Source organism: Dermacentor silvarum, chromosome 3 (assembly GCF_013339745.2).
Source record: "Dermacentor silvarum isolate Dsil-2018 chromosome 3, BIME_Dsil_1.4, whole genome shotgun sequence".
Classification (NCBI taxonomy): domain Eukaryota; kingdom Metazoa; phylum Arthropoda; class Arachnida; order Ixodida; family Ixodidae; genus Dermacentor; species Dermacentor silvarum.
Genome location: NC_051156.1, coordinates 16,077,673 through 16,097,591, shown reverse-complemented (window position 1 = coordinate 16,097,591; position 19,919 = coordinate 16,077,673). Strand labels below are relative to the sequence as shown.

Below are 19,919 nucleotides of genomic sequence, written 5' to 3'. Positions count from 1 at the left end.
AGCACGAAGTTCACAAATTAATAACTCTGCATCAAGAACAGAAATCGCGGCTCTGTAAACTTTAGATCATTCGAAGCGGATAAATTCGATGTCAATTTATATATTAAGTGAATTTGTTACGTTTTGAACAAGGGTTCTGCAAAAGCTGTATTTTTATATTACTAAATTTAGTTAGATTCATATGTAACATGTCAATTTTGTCCGCTTTATATGTACTATTAGATCAATTCACAGAATTGTGATATCATCTTTCATTCCTTAGTTGCAGACTTGTAAACTTGATCGTTTCGTTTTATGAAAATGTGTGATTTCTGCCATTCTTGAAAATAAAAAATTCGAAAGCTACAGTCACTAGATTTTGAGTTTTTCCTTTAAATGCAACAAAACTCTTCAAATTTGGTGCAGTGGTTGCGTAGAAAAACAAATTCTCCTTTTCCATGTATTTAGATAGGAGCACTCGAGCTAAAGCTTCCTCTTAAGGTTCTTGCCCTTCTGTGCTGTGTTTTTCACTGAAATAATTCGCCACTGTCAGCAATGGCACCGAGTCCGTCTTTGTAATCCTCACGATCGAAATTCGGAAAGCACGGCGAGTTGCATACTGGCGGGTCCTGTAAGTCAGCTTCGCCTCAATACAGCAGTGTTATGCGGTGAAGCTTAGGTGAAGTATTGCGGTGGAGCATAACAAGAGTGGCAAGGGGCAATTGTCGTGGGACACAGTATGTATTCCTTAATTACACACGCTTGCACCCACCGTCTTGTGTCACAGTACGAGCACGGATATGGCTCATAAGGATTCAGCCCACAAGCAGCAGTGCCCTTGGTATATTAGAGATCAGTTACTTTTTTAAGCGACTTTGCTGTCACCAACCTCACCTGCTTTAGGTACCATGTATACGGAATAAAATTTGCAGGAAATTTGCAGGCACAAGTTGGAATCAGCTAGTGCAAGACAGGGGTAATTGCAGATCGCAGGGAGAGGCCTTCGTCCTGCAGTGGACATAAATATTGGCTGATGATGATGATGATAGTGAATAAACGCACTAAGCAAGTGCCGTCAGAAATAGTGGTGCCTAGTAGTGCTAGGCGCCACTAGAGCTGCTTTGTACTTGTTTCTTTATGCTCTACTGCAAGTACTGGGTTTTGTTATGTATTTCATGCCTCGTATGCTCATACAATAGATAGATTTTTATTGCTATTGTGTTATGCTTTCGTGCGGATTGTTACTAGAACTTGTACCTCCGTTACAGTTCCCTACAGTTGCAGATTGATCTGATTTCTTTTTTAAGTTGCTTGGCAAGAAGAGCATAGAAAGTTCCGCAGAAATTTCACCTTGGCACGTGAAGTTTTCTCTCTTATAATTTGTATTGGTTGAAAGCAAAAGTTTGCTAATTTATACGTTCTTAGGATGGCGACGTGCTCCAAAACTCATCTTCTCTGCAACAAAACTACAACTTTGTTGCTCCGATGCTGCTCCAAAATTGTTCTTTGCAATTTCAAAACAGCATATTTGCTGTTCCAAAAGCTGCTCCAAAATGTTGGAGCCTGCTTCTACCCCTGAATTTGCTCTTCCGGTACCAGCAAATCTCGCGGTTTATCGCAGGTCGCATTCACAGTGATGCGATAAGCATCTTTGCCTGTGCGTTTCACGGCGCATGTGGCGTAGCGCCGTTGGAAACGCAGTGCATGCTTTTAATGGGTGATAACTCAAATGCGCCACCATTCTCTGCTGCAGGCAGCACTAAGTGAGCGTTATGCTTCGCCCTGGCAGCATCGTGGCATTGTATTCTGTCATGGCCCACTAGCTTGATTTTGTTTTGGTTTGCAATCCCCGACTTCAACAATGCGCGGGCCCTGCGATCTTGACACTCATCGGTTTCTTGTGCCACAATAATTCTCGCTGAGAGGGCATGTGAAAACGTCCCACCAAAATGCTCCTTCTGAAGCAGCTGCTGACCCAGGCTAAATTCGAAAAAGTGAGATCAAAAGCTTGCCGAAGCTGAAAAAACGACAATCCGTGTCTCGGACCACTCAGGCCCCATTAAATTGGCGCGTGTCGGCATCTCGTGCTGCATTAATTCACATTCCTTTTCCTTTCGTCGCAGACACCCACTAGCTTTGGCAGAATCAACTGCAGTTGATTCTGCCAAAGCTTTTAGTGACGTTGGATTGTACAGTTTCCTGGTTGGTTCAGATCATAGGCATTCCTTTTTTTTTTTGAAATATGTATGAACAACGTTCTTCTGTACATACGCAAGAACAACATGCCTGCACCAGGAAATGCAAAAAAGACAGGTAACAAATTAATGATTTATCAAGATACGGAACCTCAGAATTATGCAAAACGATTGACGTTCTGCTAATACTCGTGTCTGCAATTTTTCTTTGTATGGTATGCCTGAATGGTCAGCTACGTATGCCTACTCTCACTGCGATACGAAATCTTTTTCCCAACACGGGACTGCACCAACATTAATCAAGTGTGCTGGCAAGAAACACAAAGTAGTTTTTTACGCTAGGTTATCTTTTATGCTCATTTACTATGGTATTGATGCAACATAGTGTTTGCCCTGTGAAGATTTGAATAATCTAGTTCATCCCTTGCAGAACCAACCAACACTGGGACGGCTCGCAGCGCTGCGGGGTCTCTGCATGATGCTGGGCGCCAATGGCCAGCTGATGGTCAGCACTGAGGTGAGTGCCTTGCCTGTACTGGCACTGTGCTGGGATGTTGTGCCAGAGCAGAGGATGAAGCACGATCAATACTTTGAAGGCTGTTTCTCTTTTTCAGCTTCTAAAATGTTCATGGCATCTCAACATAGCATCTCCCGCATTATAGGAAACTATGTTAATACAAAGCATTTACCCAACAATGTATGTGTGATGAAATGTCTTGTTTTTTTTTCGTTTGTGTATACTTTGCTTTCACTGTTGGGACTCATTATGGGGCCATTGTAAGCCCACTGACATGCCCTCTGAGCACAGATCTTATACCCGGTGATTGTGACGTGAACCTCCCCTATGCTATGTGTAGTACAGTTAAACCTCAATATATGACAAACTTCAGTATAACGAAATTCTCTATATACCAAAATGATCAACTATAACTTCTTGTCCATGGAACACCATGAATTTTGAACTTCCATATAACGAAGTGTGTTTATACACGATTTTAATATAATGAAATTTCACTGCCTCCACGAAGGAAACCAAGGCAATAAATAAAAACTGCTGTGGATGCAGATCATCAAACCGTTAAATTACATGTGGCTGCTTGCGACTGCAGCTCGCAAATCACGCACTGTGCAAGAGAGAGCGGCTGCCGAAGCGTGGCAGCGTAGCAAGATCTTCTCGTGGCCACTCTCTGTAGCTGTCATGTTTTCTATAAAGTCCAAGGGCAATAATATCCTATTGTGCTGCGTGCGGCATCTGCTGTGGGTGTGAGGGAAAGCATGCGAGGGGGAGCCGAAAAGAATGGTGGCTTGATGCGCTCTGTCTTATCACATGAGCAAGGGTGAGGGGGCAGGAGGAATGGCGCGCGTATCCTCCTCTAGCCCAGTCGTAGCTGCACTGCGTGGGTGCAAATGTAAGACGAGTCACAATGACTGTGACTTTTCTTTTTCAATTTTTTTTTTTTCAATTTCGCCTTTATTTGCAATAGACCTAATACGGAGCCTGCTAGAGGGGCAGAGGCTAAAGGCTTAAAATGCCTGACAAAGGCCTCTGACCCTTTACAGTTTGGTGAGCGGTTTTAGGCAAAGATGACAATCACGCTTTCATCACAAAAAAAAATACGCAGAACATAAGCATTTTACACTTCTATAAAAACAGTATCAATGTAGTATATGCATGTCTATGTTACTGACATACTGTATGTGGTACATATATACATGAAACATACATTACACGTGCTTGCTTTTTTTTATTATGCAACTATATTCATACAACATACGATTATGTTTGTATACAGACATACATATTGCATCCGTTCGTATATTTACACACACCAAAAAAATCAAAAGTAAGTAGATAAAGAACCATAGCAAACTTTATTGCTGAGAGTATTATAATTCAGAAATTATTATAAATGTTTTATGTTATTTTTGAAAATATTTATAGTGGCACTGAAATTCAATTTCTCTTCCACCTTATTTAATACATCTGCTACCTGATATTCCATTTTCTGTCGTCCGTATTCAGTTCGTATTTTGGGAGTGCGTCGTTTTGGGAATCTTAGACAATAGCTAAGAATTATTTCATCTTTTGTGTAGAGTTTGTTTTTGTGTATTAGTTGCAATAGCTTGAAATAATATAACTGGTCTGCCCGCAGTATGCCATGTTTTATAAATAAGGGAGCCATTCTTAAATCTTGCACTTTACCGTAGTAATTTTCTAAAGACCGTAAAATCTTTTTTTGAAGTATAACAAGCTTGTTGTAATTTGTTTTTGTAGTGGTACCTCAGACAAGTAAACCATATGTAAGTTTGGAATAGAAAAGAGAATAATAAAGAGCTCACTTTAGCCAAAGTGGTATAAGGTGGGTTATCCTCTACAAACATCCAATGGTACCTGCTAAATCTGAAATGGGGTAATTTATATGTTCCAACTTAGTTTGTCTTGAAACCATACCCCGAGAAATTTTTGTTCTTCAACGTGTTTAATTAGGCTTTCTTCAAATTTTAGCATTACGTTTCTGTACAATGGCTTGTTGGTAGGTCGAAATATCATGTATGTAGTTTTGGAGGCATTTAATGTCAGCTTGTTCTGTTTTAGCCATCTGGATAGATGAAAAAGATATGCATTGTAATCGCGTTCAACTGTTGCAAGGTTATACTTCATATGCGCTGTCTTCCCGTGCGTTTAGTGCTGGAGGTCACGCAATCTCGAGTTTCGAAGACACGCTGGAGTGAGTGGCAGACGAAGTGTTCCCTCCTCTCTCCCTGTGGCTCTTCATGATAGCGTCGTCCCACTGCGGGTGACAATGGCAGCCACAGCGGTGGAATGGATGGAAAATTTTCGCAGGCTTCGCTTCATACGTACTTCTCATGTGAAGATATTGCTGACACAGCATGAAATCTTATGTTTGGTCGCTGGTTGTCGAATTCAAAATGAGTTTTTTTCTCATACTTTTCTTTTTTTTTGTGATTACCTGATAATTGGAAAATGTTTACGGCCACTTCCGTTTAAGAAAAATGCATCGGCGACATATCAGTGCAGTCAGAACAATAAAACACCTACACACATGTGTGTGCCTGTAAACTACAGTGGAACCCCGATTATACGACTTTCAGGGGACCACGCAAAACTGTCGTATAATCCAGGCGTCGTATCATCGAAAAATTAAGAATATAGAATATAGACCGCCTGAATAAGCTCGCGGCATGAACCTGCACTGATCCAAGGAAGGTATATTAAATTATAAAGAAATTACCGTATTTAGTGATGTAATATACATACTTTTTCATTTTCGTTGCTTGAACTCGACCCTCGCGTTACGGTCGAATAACAGCAAAATTGGCCGTTTTAAAACAAATGCTCTAAATTCCGCGATTTCTAGCGCTACGTTGGCAACCTGTAACTTTACGTGTCAATCCAATCTATATACAAGTCGACCGAAGTTGGAACTTGTTTTTGATTGGAATCGACGCTGTTTTCGCTGTGCTTGTGCCTGGTTACGATGCCGCAATATGCTATGGCCTTTTGCAGTTCGACTCCGTTCAATCGCGGTGTTATGGCGACGCAGCGCATTCGGTATGACGGCCGCTTCGAGAGACTAGCAATTTTGATGGCCGAGGAGCTGGGAAAGTTTGCCGCGACTTGGTGTCTCGACGTCGACGAATTGCGGATGGCGGGACCAGCGGCAGGGCCCTCTTTAAGTGCAAGGCCAGTCGGAAAAGCTCTGTGGAACCTAAGGTGGCCTCGTACTGACCCCAAATGAAATGTTTGCGCGGTCTTTGAAGGAGTAATTAAATCTCAAACAAACTCGATGGCACGGAAGATGACCAATTCTCGGGCGATCACTTCTGGAGATTGTTTCGGTTTCGCGAGACTCTGCTCGTCCCAGCAATGAAGCCCTCGAAATATATACGGGCGGCAGTGCTCTTGGCGCTTATAGCATGCTTAGGACACCGCCAGAAACACTTAATGGGGACGTTTTCAATGCAGAGTCATGCGAAATTTTGCGAAAGGGAAACTATCCACGAAAGTGATCACCCGAGAATACCGTCCAAGGAAAGCTCCTCTTCAAACGACGATGATGAGTGAAGAGAACAAGTTTCCGAATCGCAGTTCCTTGAATATAGGTGCCATTTCTTTTTCCGTTCATCTCGCGTTACATTCGCGGTTTTATTTTGATTATTTCGCGGGACTCGAAAGTCGCTCCTGGTGTTACAATCGCGGTCACATTGCATTCGGGTGAATACGGCACTGCACACCCGTTATCAGCCGGCTCCAGTGTGCTTACGTGCCAGCCTGCGTCTGCTTAGGGCTTTTCTATTTTTTTTCTTGGACGGTACTGACAGAAGCGTCATACGAGGCGGGGTCGGCGTAAAATTGCTTCGTATAATCGAGGTTATTAATACATTATTTCTATTTGGGTTTTGCCGGGACCAAACCAATTCGTCGTAAAATGCGGGTCGTCGCATAACCGGGGGATGTATAATCGAGGTTCCACTGTAGACATATTATCTGCTCTGTAAAAAAAATATAAGAGAAAGAATGTTGGAGATCACTTGTTAAACATTTATTTAGCTACATCTCGTGGGTACAAGGGCTGTGATTGAAGGATCACCTATCGCCACCTGGAGTACAAAGCACGGTACATCAGCGCAGAGATAACTAGAAAACACACACAATGCGCCATTGAAGTAGATGCAATGCCTACTGAGTGCAACACAGCACAGTGTCTCGTCGTTTCTGCTGTCGTCTCTTGTCTACAGTGCGCCATGATTTACAGTGGAACCTTGTTGATATGATCTTCGCGGGAACCAGAAAATAAAACATATCATCAAAAAATCGTATCATCCAAAGCAAGCACCAAAACGTAAGAAAACAGGCTTACTTGGTGACAAACTCGCTAGCAAAGCTTCCTGTGGCATCCTGTGATACTGCTCCACATATAACATGTATTATGCGGAGCAGCATCACGACACTACATGAACTGAACCGCAGCCAACACACTTTTATTGAGCAACTTTAAAACAGCTCGTCAGTTTTCGCGAAACTTTTTTTTTTCAAAGTTCATAAACAAGTTCTTTTGAAAGATAACAAGTTCCTTGACATACCTACGGAAGTCACAGCACCACGAGGCTAAGAATTCCGAAACAAAGGAACACCGTAGAGCAGTGTGACACAACGAGCAATATGACCGGCGGAAAAGGGCAGGCGCTTCATTCAGCCTGCATGAAGATCTCGCCTGAAAAGCCAACTAAAACAAGCGCGCACAAAAGCTGACGTGAGCAGACATACTAAAGGCCCTTTATAGTTCGACGCAACGCCCGCGCACGCTACGTCACGTTGGCGAAAACGACCCCCTCAGTAGTCAGGCGCGCCGGCGCAGCCAACGTAACTAGCGGATTCTGATGCCCTGACGGACCTGGGGCCACAATGGCTCATTACCCATTCACGTGTCAGAGGCGACGGCATCGTCACCCCACAATGCATCGCGCACGAAGAAAGAAAGGCGCCCACACCGCTCTGCCGACGGTCGCAGACAGCCGTTCGAAGCGGCACGCTGGTTGGGGATCGTGCTGTGCATGTTCAGAAGATAGCAGCCCCGGGCGCGCACACGCTGAAGTATAGAGGGGATGACATTTCGGCTGGCGCAGCGCAACCGGCGTAGGCTGACCTGCCGCGGACGATGTTCGCCCACGGGCCGATAACGTCGGACTCGAAACGGCTCTTACGAGCGCGAAAATAGCGATCTGGAGGCGTGCGCTCCCTTCCTTCTGTAAAGAGCGAGTGTGCGCCTCCGGACCAGCCGTGCCTGCGCATACATCACTGAAGGGGGAGCTCTCCTTGGTTTGCTTCGCTCGCGGCTCGTTTACTGCCGGGGTGCGTGGCAATTTAAATTGGTCTAGGACCGATCCCTCCCACGGCACGAAAAACATACTTCGTGGCAGTATGTGACGCACGTTTTGTCACCGCCGGTGCGCAGCGCGCGCTTTTCCGCTAGTGTCACCGGCCCTTAACACATTGTTCATGGTCGTTGGAATGTAATTTAATCTAGTACACTTAAATATAAAGCTACGAGTTTCAGTAATACCAGTTTGCAGTCGCACCATCCAATTTCAGGTGAAAATCGGGGTGCGTACAGGTCCTTGAAATCCTTGAAAACCCTTGAAATCGAAAAGTGCATTTTCAAGGCCCTTGTATGTCCTGGAATTTTTTTCCTTCCTTGAAAATCCTCGAATTTTGTGAGCAATGCACTCTGATATCGACATTGCAACCTTCTTTCTGTGGTAGATTGGCGTCGATCTGACAAACTCCCCATTTCAGAAACAATACGCCAGCGCGAATACGGTTACTTCTCCACGTTACCGGGAACTCATCTCGAAGGCCATGCTTTTGTGCGCGGCAATCGGCAACAGCTGTACGAGCAGGAAATACGTCATGGTGGCCATGTTGTAAGTTCACTATCGCTGGCGACTGTCGTCCGGGCGTCGCAACTCGAGAATCGAACGTCTGCGCACATGAGAATTTGCCAATTTTGTGCCTGTGTGTGTAGAAAAAGAAAAATAGTATGCAACAACCATTTGGTGGGCAATGAGCGACTACGGCTTAAGCGGTCAGCTGATACATGGGGTTCAATGGGGGCTGGGTGGGGCAAACTTCGCGACTACGTTTAAACCGCAATTACACATTAAGTGGGTACGTATTAACGAGGTTTTACTGTACTATCCTTGCTTCCTATAGCTGTCTGCTAATTTGCTGCCGCAATCGATGCTTCGCCTTTCGGGCGAAACTGGGACTTTTTTTGTTCATCGCAACTTTAGTGTATTGGGAGTAAATCTTGAGTGATAGTACAGACGGTGAGCGTTTCTTTTTCAAATTTCTGTTCCAAACCTGCATATAACGAAATCCTCTTTATAACGAAGTTTTTCGAGAATTTGTCAATTTCGTTATATCCAGGTTTAACTGTATACCGTAAAATGAAAACACATATAGAGCTGCGCATAAATTTCGCATTAGGCAGTATCGTAATCGTCGGTGAATATTTTATGCCCACATGGACAAGGCCTGAGCCATCTTGACCTATCATGAAGGGCTAATGGTGGATTCTGAATAAAAAGTCTCAGTTTTGCCCTAATCGCGAAGCATCGACATCTATAGCAAATTAGTAGACAGCTATAATAAGTAAGGATGGCAGTTTTATTGCGATAGCTATTATATGGACACTCCAGGTGCACTTCTGCCATCGGCGTCGCTGTGAGGTTCAGTGTAAAGTCCAAGGGCGATAAAATCGTAGCCGCGCGCAGTGTGCATTTATGTGCGAGTAAAAGTGTGCGAGGGTGAGCCGGCGATCGCAGCTCAATCTCGCGCACACGTGAAAGGTAAGCGGGGAGGAAGCGTGCTGTCTTCCGTTGCGCGCACGGCTCCAGGGGGGGGAGTTAGGGAGGGGGGGCGTGTTCTGCTCCGGACGGCCCAGGCGGCTGCACGCGCCTGCCCGGGCCGCTGTATCTGTGCACGCGTGACACCATGCCTGTTAATTTAGCTAATAAGCGAATGTTTACAAGTTTATATGGCCGATAAAACTGCTATCCTTACTTCGTATAGCTGTCCACTAATTTCCTATTGCAATCGATGCTTCGCCTTTCGGGAGAAACCGCAACATTTTATTGGCCGTATAAACTTGTAAAAATTTGCTTACTAACTAAATTAATGAGCATGGTGCCACACGCACAAGCAGAAACACTCGATGACTGCGGAAACTCGCTGTCAAAATGCTGGAGTGAAGAAGCGTGGCACAGCAGCGAGCGAATTGACCTTCGTGCTGCCTCTCGCTTCAACACGAACTAAGCGGTGAAAACAGCGCACACGAAACTGTCAGCACTCGGCGGTTCCCATCGCAGATCGCCTTCAAGATAGCCCCTCCCCCCACTTACGTAGCAGCCGCCGGAGTAGAAAGCCGCCCTCCCCTCCCACTGGCGCTTTGTGTGCGGTGGAAAACGGCAAGCTTCCTCCCCTATTCCTCCCTTACGAACCCGAGATTGAGCCGCCATTGTCGGCTCACCCTCGCACTTTCACTCTCACACACAACATACGGCGCGTGGCGACGATGTTATCACCCTTGGACTTTATACAGAACATCACGGCGATGGCAGAAGTGCGCCTGGAGTGTCTATATAATTGCTATAGCAATAATAAAAGCATATTGGAATAGTTTTACGTTATCAAAGCCCAGGGTTGATTGCGGCTCGCTGCGGGTCTGCGGTGACATATGGTGACCCAGAAATTATGTCACCGCATCGATTGGACCGCACAATTTGAGAACATTTGCCGCTGTTATCATGAGCCTCGGCACGGGAATATATAATTCGATCATAGTGCCACTGATGTTTTTGGCTTTATAGGAAAGCATGCGCCGTGCCACCGCTCAACCCTCTCTTCCATATTCTACAGGGGTGCGTACAGGTCCTTGAAATCCTTGAAAACACTTGAAATTGAAAAGTGTGTTTTCAAGGCCCTTAAAAGTACTAGAATTTTTTTCCTTCCTTGAAAATCCTTGAATTTCGTGAGCAATGCACTCTGATATGGCCATTGCGACCTCCTTTCTATGGTAGATCGGCGTCGATCCAACAAACTCCCCATTTCAGAAACAATACGCCGGCGCGAGCACACATGGTTCCGTTTTGTAGAACTGCATGAAAAAAATAAAAGGCATCACCGCGTCAAACCGGAGCGGAGCGAGAGACCCATGCCACGCTTCGGTGGTGGCTGTGCTGGCAGTATGTACACTGCTTTCCTCACCCTATCGTTCGTTTCACTCCTCGCCCGTAGGGCTGCCTTGTCCCACTTTCACTCTTGCGTGCGAGGTGAAGCTAGTGAAGCTAAAGAGAGCTATAGGGGAGCAACTTTACCACTGATGCTCAGTGCCTTTGGGTAGAGGTTTGTTACATTATTTGTGATAAGTGCAATAACACTACCGTATTTCCCGGTCTATAATTTGCACCTTTGTATAAGACGCACCCCCCTCAAAATGGCAGTTTTTCCGAAAAAAAAAAGAAATGTATATAAGTATATAAGAAAGGTGTATAAGACGCACCTGTTCTTTCGGTAAGTGATTTAAAAAAAGTTACAGTGATGTTTCGCTCCATGAAAGCGGGTCACAGCCAAGCGTACAGGTGCCATATATTTGCACTCCAGGCACATTTCTGCCGTCGTGGTTGCCGTGATGTTCTGTATAAAGTCCAAGGGCGATGACATCGTCCCCGCGCGCCGTATGCTGTATCAGGGTGTCTACCAACCGGGAAAACCGGGAAAACAGGGAATTCTCAGGGATTTTGAATATTCTGGAAAAACTCAGGGAATTTGTGCCTCTATCAGGGAAAATTACTGTTGGGATGGGCGAATATACCGTATTGTCGAATATTCGATCGAATAATTCTATATTCGTTATTCGCTTCGATTCTAATTCAGGTATTCGATATTTTCGAATTATTCGGCGCTCCCGAATAGGCAGCCAGAAGCCATGAACGGCCGGTACACATCTTGGAACATCTTGGAGGCTATGCTTTACGTCACGGCTGCCATACATCAACCATAAATCTTGAAGGCTATTCGTTTTTGCATTAAAGAGCCTGAAATGTGCGGCGCAGAAGAGCAGAAACGGCGCTAGTGCACAGCCGAAACGAAGTGGTGGAGTCCGCATGGCCATAGTCAGCAGCGGAAATCGTACGTGAATGACAGCAACGACGGAACGCTTCGTGCCTATTTGTGCATAGAGTTTCACACTAGAAAGTGTTATAGTGAGAAACTCTATGTATTTGTGCCTTTATTGCGTTTACCGCCGCACATAACAACGCGTTGGCCGCGGGATTTCATAGTCGCCGCCCATCATCGCGTTGATAGCTGTTTAGTTTCGTTTTGACTCAATACGCACGTAGGCCGCGTGCCTAAAGAGCTACGTAGTGGTCATCCATGATCGCATAGAGAGCGACCGCGATTTCATCTGAAGTTGTTGCAGCGAACGGTAGTTTAGTTCTGACTCGGTGCGTGCGTCGGCCGGGTACGGCCACGCTAGCGGCAAGTTACCGCGCGTCAGCGCCTTGCCGCGAAGTCCACCGGGGCAATCGCGTCTCGCCGCGCGGCAGCGCGATATGATCTCGCGCGCTCTCGGAACGCGGAATCACCGTGAGCGAAAAGGGTGCGATCGGACAGCGTCCAGAAATCCCTCTATAGAACCGCGAGAGATAACCGCGACGAGAGACGACGATTATATATTTATATAATCGTCGAATGATAACCCGGCGCGGAGCGGCGGGGAGGTCCGGTTGCCATTGGCTCCGTGACGTCACCCTCGTCGCTCTCGGCACCCTCAGCAAGCCGTAAAACCCCCCGATTCTTGCCGCTTTTGCCGCGCGCGTCATGATGCGTTGCCGCTCACGGCATGACGCGGGCGTTCTTGCCGCTAGCGTGGCCGTACCCTTAAGCCCTGCAAAGTTGCCGTTCATAATCGCGTCGATAGCGGCCGCGGTTGCGACAAACAGTTGTTTCGGTTTGACCCGGTGCAAAGCTGTCAAGGATGAAGCGCACCGGCTGCATCGCGATGGACGTGTGATCCATTGGCGTTCAGCTTACTGGCGGAAAAAATAATCGGGATGTGCGCGCGGTAGTGCAAAGCGTGTCGAAAATGATGGCGCGCACCGCGGCTGGGCTGTGAAGGAAGTCGCGAGGCCTCGATCGCCGCTGCGAGAGCCAATCAGTCACGAGATAACGAGAATTGCAGCTTCCGCACTGCCTTTGTGCTAAATAGCGAAAGGATTTGCTCATCCATTACACTAATAAAATCGTGCTGACGTAGTATGCATTTGCTTATTGTTTTCTGGACACCCTGATAATTCGGACATTCTTTTTTTCAATCCCGTGAAATTCGAAATTATTTGACCAAATCACTGTTCGCTTAAATTTGAATTCACTTCGAACCTCAAATCCACTATTCGCCCATCCCTAAAAAATAGCTGTAATTTTATTGAAAGGGAACGAAAGTTGCGGTAATAGAGGGAGGGAGGGAGGGGAGGCGACATTTAGCTGCAGCACCAAATGCGTATTTATATAAAAATGTGGTGAGGCGTGAAGGTGGTAAAGACTTCGGACGAACGCTGCTCGACGAGTGTCCCGTTCTGATCTCGTCGAAAAATTCCGAGCCGCCCCCAGAGGCACAGGCAACAGTCACCAACGCCGTGTGCGTTCGGTGCGAATGCGGGCAAACCGCCGACGGCGTCGACAACAGTCGGGTGCATTGCTGGGGCTGCTGCATGTCCAAGTTTATACAGCTGATAAAACTACTATCCTTACTCCGTATAGCTCTCTACTAATGTGCTCTCGCAATTGATACTTCGCCTTTCGGGTGAAACTGCAACATTTTTTTTAACATGCTTACTAAAGAGTGAAACCATCAGGCAACATGGTGTCAGCCCATCTTGATGTAAAACAAAGTTCCGTTTCACTCAGGGAATTTAGCAAGATCACTCAGGGAAAACCTGGAAAACTCAGGGAATCTGAAAATGTCAACTTAGTAGACACCCTGTGTATGTGCGAGTGAAAGCGTGCGATGGTGAGCCGAATCGCTCACAAGGGAGGAAAGCGGGAAGGCAGCTCGGGAGGGAGGGGGGGGCTGCCTCTACTCTCGTAGCAACTGCGTAGTTTGCGCAGCGGCGCACGCCGTATCTTATCTGCAGAAGGGACGACTTCGGGGTAGAGCGACTCATGATCGGCCTACCGTCGTTTGCGTTGCTGCTCCATCGTTTTCCCACGGCGCTCGGGGACTTTATCACGAGAACCTGGCACCTCGATAGTGCGCACAGAACTCGTAGCAATTAAGTCAACCAGTGCGCTTCGCGTGGCCATAACATCGGATCCGATTTTTACGGCACTTTTTCCTGGAAAAAAAACGCACATAGGTCACACCGTTCTATAAGACGCACCAATGAAACATTAAAAAAAAAATTTGTCTTATACACCGGAAAATACGATATGCTGAATGTTTTAGAACTATTTCTACCCCCGGGGGGGTGACGCTGCACGAACTTGCTGTGGGCCTACCAATTTGAGAACTCTTTACTGTCGGCACCGATGACCGTGCGGAGTGGCGTTGAGTGACGTGATGCCTATTCCTCGCTTTTGTCTGTCACGCAGATTGACCTTATAGCGAGCTGACGATAACCCACTGGAACTACCTGCCATAAAGATATTTTTTATAAAGATGCCTCTTTTCTGGAAGAAAACTGGAAAGCAATACTTTCTAAGCAATAGAAGAATGCCAATAAACACTATATGGGCCACTATAAAACTGAAAACCCCCCATTGGTATTTAGGACAACTTCACTATTTCATTAGCTCCAGCAGGGAAAAAGTTCTCAATTCTATTTGACTGACATTCTATTGATAAAAACTATTTTCCATACCTTTGTATACGAACAAAGTTGTTAGCAGTGCTGACATACTAATTTGGTGTTTGCTTTAATAGGAGTAGAGCACACTATGCATCTAAATTCATAGGCACCTAAATTACTGATACAGTAAAACCCTGGTGATACGATCATGGCTGGTACTGATTTCGGTGTGATACAAATTTGTAACATTTCCTGGCCGAAATACATTGCTCACAATATGAAAAACACCAGCTGTTACGAACATGCTGCCGCGTCGCTGCGGATCATACAAATGCGTGAGCAACAGCAATAGCGGCAGCGGCGGCGACCAAGCCAGCAGAGTGACCGGCACAGAGAAGCCGGCATAGCGGGATTGGGCGGGATCCTTAGTAGCCAAGCACCCGGCTATGCCTTGCGGTTGCGCAGTCTCTCCTTGGTTCCCCCTTCGAACGGACCGGACCACATCACAGCCTAGCTGATGCTTTGACCAGCGAGACAGAAGACGAGGACCGCTGCAGCAATGATGACCGTGGTAGCAGCCACAAGGGCCAAAAGGGTCCCTGCACTCGACGTGCTGAGGCGTTCAGTGGCGCGCGAAAACACTCGCGAGATCACGTGCGCACACTTTTATGCCTTCCAGAAGGTGTTCGTTGACGATATGGGCAAGAAGAAAATGCACACAGATAGTAGAACCCAGTTGATACGTTTTTCAAGGGACCATGAAATAAAAAAAAAAAAGTTGCAGTTTTGTTCGAAAGGTGAAGCAACAATTGCAAATAGCAAATTAGTAGTCAGCTGTACGAAGTAAGGATAGTAGTTTTATCAGCCGTATAAACTTGTAAACATTCTCTTACTAACTAAATTAACAAGCATGGCGCACACAAGTTAACAAAAACTCATCTCGCTCTATGACCGCGGAAACTCGTCGGCAAAACGCTGGAGTGATTAATCGTGGCAGCGAATTGACCTTTGCGCTGTCTCTCACTTCAACGCGAATTAAACGTTGAAAGCACAGCGCATACGAAGCTATCAGGTCAGCACAGCGCAACATCGCAGATCGTTTTGAAGATGAGGCCCGCGCGGGCACGCACTTTGCGCATGTCGCAGATCTCTCTCGAGGTACGGCGCCCGCGTGGCCGTGCCGTGTCAACAACATGCTGATCGCTTGTTGCAACATACCGGTCACTTGTTGCAACATACAAGCTGGTTGTACCGCTAAATGTATGTGACCGCCACATTCAAACGCAACGTAAGATGCAGGAAAATTAGATTGACGTCGTATCAAGGGGAAATTAATACAGTAAAACCTCGTTACAAGATACGCTCATGGGCCCTGGAAAATGTCTCTCTTGTAACCAAGGTCTCTTGTAGCCAAAAATTTTAAAAACACTGAGGAGTCGGGCCAGATCACTTTATTATACATCAGCGTCAAAGTGTGTTTAAACACATCTACAGGAAATTGCTCAGGATGGCTTAAAGGAGTCATTCATAGTAGTTTATTGTTTAGGGACTGCAGATTGTATTAGCTTCCTTCCCAAATTCTGCAGGTAAGGCACTTCACTTTGCAAGCCTTCCTGTTGCTCACAATACCTTTGAAGTACTCTTACATGTTTGTCAGCCTCAAGTGCCGACACTTTCTGCCCTGCAATGGCCTGGTCGTCGTCCTCGTCCATCCAGATTAATACGGCCACATACTAACCATGTGTGCAAATGGCGCACAACTACTCCGTACCGTACAACTCCTGGGGAGTCTAATTTCCGCTCACAGGCAAACGTAACACAAGACGCCGCACTCCTTTTTTTTTTTTCTTTTTTTATGTTGGCTGTCTTTAGTCCCGGCACGACCAGGCTTTTATGATGACTACCCTTCTGCCGTTCAGTCCCGTGGAACCTATTAAGCGCACGAGTGGAGAAGGGGGGGGGAGATATGAACTGCAGACGGAGCGATAGCGGCACAAAACAGAAAGCGAGCAAAGAGCGAAGTGCAAAGTACCGACGTGGCAAATATTCACAGCAAGATAACCGGGCCGGTCGGGCATCTACCCGCGTCCACTCGGCGCAGTTTGGCTCCCGACGATTCGAACAGAGCTGTCTCATGGAAATACGGCGATGGCTCCAGAGTTCGACTACTGGCTTACAAAGTGACCTGGGCTGTGGATGCTGCGACGGAAATCAAACTCAGTGGTACTCTGTTAAAGAGTCGGTGTGGGAGCATAACAGCGATTATAAAAGCATGACAGGAAGTTCAGTGCAGTTTGTAGTCTCAACCACGCGAGAAATGACATGCAGTTGCGGAACGGAACACAATCGAGTGAAGGAAATGAAAATGGTAGCGCATATCGGTTGGTACGACATCTGCCCCGTTGCATGCACGTGTGTGGGTTGTGTCTCTCCTAAATAGTGAAGAATTTACTCTACGAACCTAAAAAAGTTGTCGTTAGTAAGCGAGTCTCTCTTGTAACCATGTCTCTCGTATGCGCTGTTGTTAACATGGCGAACATGGGAAAACCAACCAAACCATTTTCAAATGTCTCTTATAACTGAGTGTCTCATGTAACCGTATCTCTTGTAACGAGATTTTACGGTGCATGGAAGTCAATGGAATTTAGGTTGGGACGGCGAAAACGAGATGTAGCAGCCTGGAAAGCGCAGCAGCGATGGGATTCCACTATTACGAATTTTTTCTGCTAAATATAAATAAATTTTTTTTGATTTTGTGTATATTTTGATGATACGAATAATTTTGGGTAATACGAATATTTTACACGACCCCGCGAGATTCGTATCTCCGAGATTTTACTGTAGCTAGCAAGATTCTTGTTAAGTCATGTGATTAGCCTCCTGAGCATGTGCAGCACTGTGTTTCTTGCACAAAATTCGGAAGCATAAAATGTAGCATGAAATCTTGTGATATTCGATTCGATATTCGTTTTTTTTTTTCTTGGTTGAATTCGATATTTGATTCGAAATCTACTAATCAGTATTGACACACTTCTAGTTTTAATGTCAGATGCATTTCTCAACTTTGATAAAAAGTGGTTTCAGAACCCCTTTAAGAAAATTGTTGCTACAGGCCACTCGTCTCAAAGCACCAATTGCTGTTAGTACGAGAGGATGCCTAACCGGAACAGCATCGGACGGTTGTGCTGAGAATCTGTGTTTCGATTCTACCATCGGATTTATAATAACTCTTTCTCATTTAAATGGAGGAAACCAGGAGTGTGAGAATTAATGTAGGCCCTTACTATGTTGTGAACTGCAACAGGAATTTTATAAGCTGCTTAAAACTCTGGAGCGTGTGTAAGTTGTGCCAAAGTGCAGAATGTCTGCGAAGTGCTTTGCTCTGGCTGTTGGTGCAGGCAGTGGACGAGTCCCAGCACCAGTCTGAGCGGCGTCAGGTGCAGGAGCAGCTGGTGCGGCTGCTGTCACGCTCTTCAGCACGGGACGTTGCCCTGGCTGGCTGTGCTGCGTGGGCTGTGGGGCAGCTCAGCGCTGGACGTCACAGTGGAAGCGCCTCGTCCGGTCAGTCTGAGGAAGACATGCCACTTGCAGCAGCCAAGCAATATGCCATGGCACACGCAACTTGGCAATACAAAGTACATAGCAAAGCACTAGAAATAAAAGCAGAGGCAGACAGAATGAAATGGGGCACGGTGTAACCTAAAATTGAAACTTTGTGTCATGGTTTTAAGCGCAACATGCGCCTACACTTACCGTAATAATTAGATTACATATAAGGCGGTTACAATTATAAGGCGAGGACTTAGTTGGGGAACCCAAGAAAAATCAAATAAATATGCACACGAATATAGGCCGATATACGAGCTGACAAAGTATTTAGACACGATGGGGATTGCCTGAAAGACAGAGTAATTGGTAGTCCAAACAGATAGTATTCATGCAAGTAATTTTTTTTATTTTATGATATTGTTGTCTATCGGGCTTTTTACTGCTTCTACAGGGCACATATGATACCATTCTTGCAGCCCCGGGTACTACAGAAGTAACAATACATGCGAGTCGGCTTTTGTTTTATTGCAATAGCAATTATATGGACAGTCCAGGCAAGTTTTCGCTGTCGACGTCAGCGTCGTCGTGAGGTTCCATATGAAGTCCAAGTGCAATAAGATCCTATGGCACCCCGCATGCCATGTGCTTTGGCTGCGAGGAAAAGTGTGCAAAGGGTGAGCCGGGAACGATGGTGGTCTTCTGTGCCTGTGCACCCAATGTTACAGGTCACAGGATAATAAAGTGCACACAAGGTGGGAAAATGGGGGTGGGGCGAGCGCACGATACCCTGAAGAGGTGCGCATTAGGGGAGCAGGTGAGCGGTGGGGTGAGCCTTCTACGCTAATCCAGCTGTGGCTGCGCACGGCTCTCCACAGCCTATCTCCAAGTTATGCAGATGCTAAGGTTGGGCAGGCCTAGCTGGCTGGTGGTTGCATGTGCACTTTCTCCCCCGAGCGCCTAGTGCTGGAGGGCGTATAATCTCCAGTTTTGGAGACACGTGGAAACGAGCGGCAGCAGAAGCATTTGCTCCCCTCTGTGCACTCTTCATCATGCCACTGTTGTGACAGTGAGTGTTCATGGTCATTGAGTGAGATCGGTTCATGTGTACTTGCACGCGCTTAACATCATGCTTGTTAATTTAATTAGTAAGCAAATGTTTACTACGATTTATACGGCCGATAAAACTACAAACAATTCATGTAGCTGTGTAACACTTCGCTATTATTATCAATGCATCATCTTTCTGGCAAAATTGTGACTTTTGTTGTGATAGCAATTACATGGACATGCCAGGCAAAGTTTCATCATCACCGTGACATTCCGTGAAGTCCAAGCGTGATAAGATTGCGTCTCACGTGCCGTTTGCTGTGGGGGCGAGGGAAAGCATGCAAGGGTCAGCCATAAAGGATGGTAGCTTGATGCGTGCTGTCCTTCCACACGCCTAATGATGGAGCTCACATGATAAAGCATGTGGGGATTGAGGGAGGCGCCGACGCCATCGCGCGGGGGCCTCACCTGTTTTGCTGTCCTTCGCCTTTATTCCCCGTCCGCGCTAACCGGTTCCCGCGGCGGCGCTCCGTACGCGGTGGTTTGCGGTGAGGGCGGAGCGCTGACGTCACTACGCGGCCGCGTTTCGGCTGCTAGCGGCGAAGCGGGGACTTCTCTCCAGGACCAGCGCACGGTACGTTCATGCTTTCCTCTCGTCCGCCGACACCTTTGTGACTAGGACTGGAGCTCGCGCACGGTGCCTTTGCCCGTGCGGGGAGCGCGTACTTTGTGCTGATCCTTTCCCGACGCTAAGCCGACGAGCGGTGCCATTAG

General features: G+C 46.4%; 1 protein-coding gene across 2 annotated transcripts in view; it reads left to right on the top strand.

Moving 5' to 3' along the window:
• Window positions 1–19,919, top strand: part of LOC119445344 (focadhesin) — a 377,760-nt gene that overhangs the window by 269,730 nt on the left and 88,111 nt on the right. For both annotated transcript variants that reach the window (XM_037709656.2, XM_037709655.2), the window contains exons 27-28: window positions 2,605–2,691; window positions 17,948–18,110. In XM_037709656.2, coding sequence (XP_037565584.1) covers window positions 2,605–2,691; window positions 17,948–18,110 — 250 coding nt within the window. The remainder of the gene's footprint in view (window positions 1–2,604; window positions 2,692–17,947; window positions 18,111–19,919) is intronic.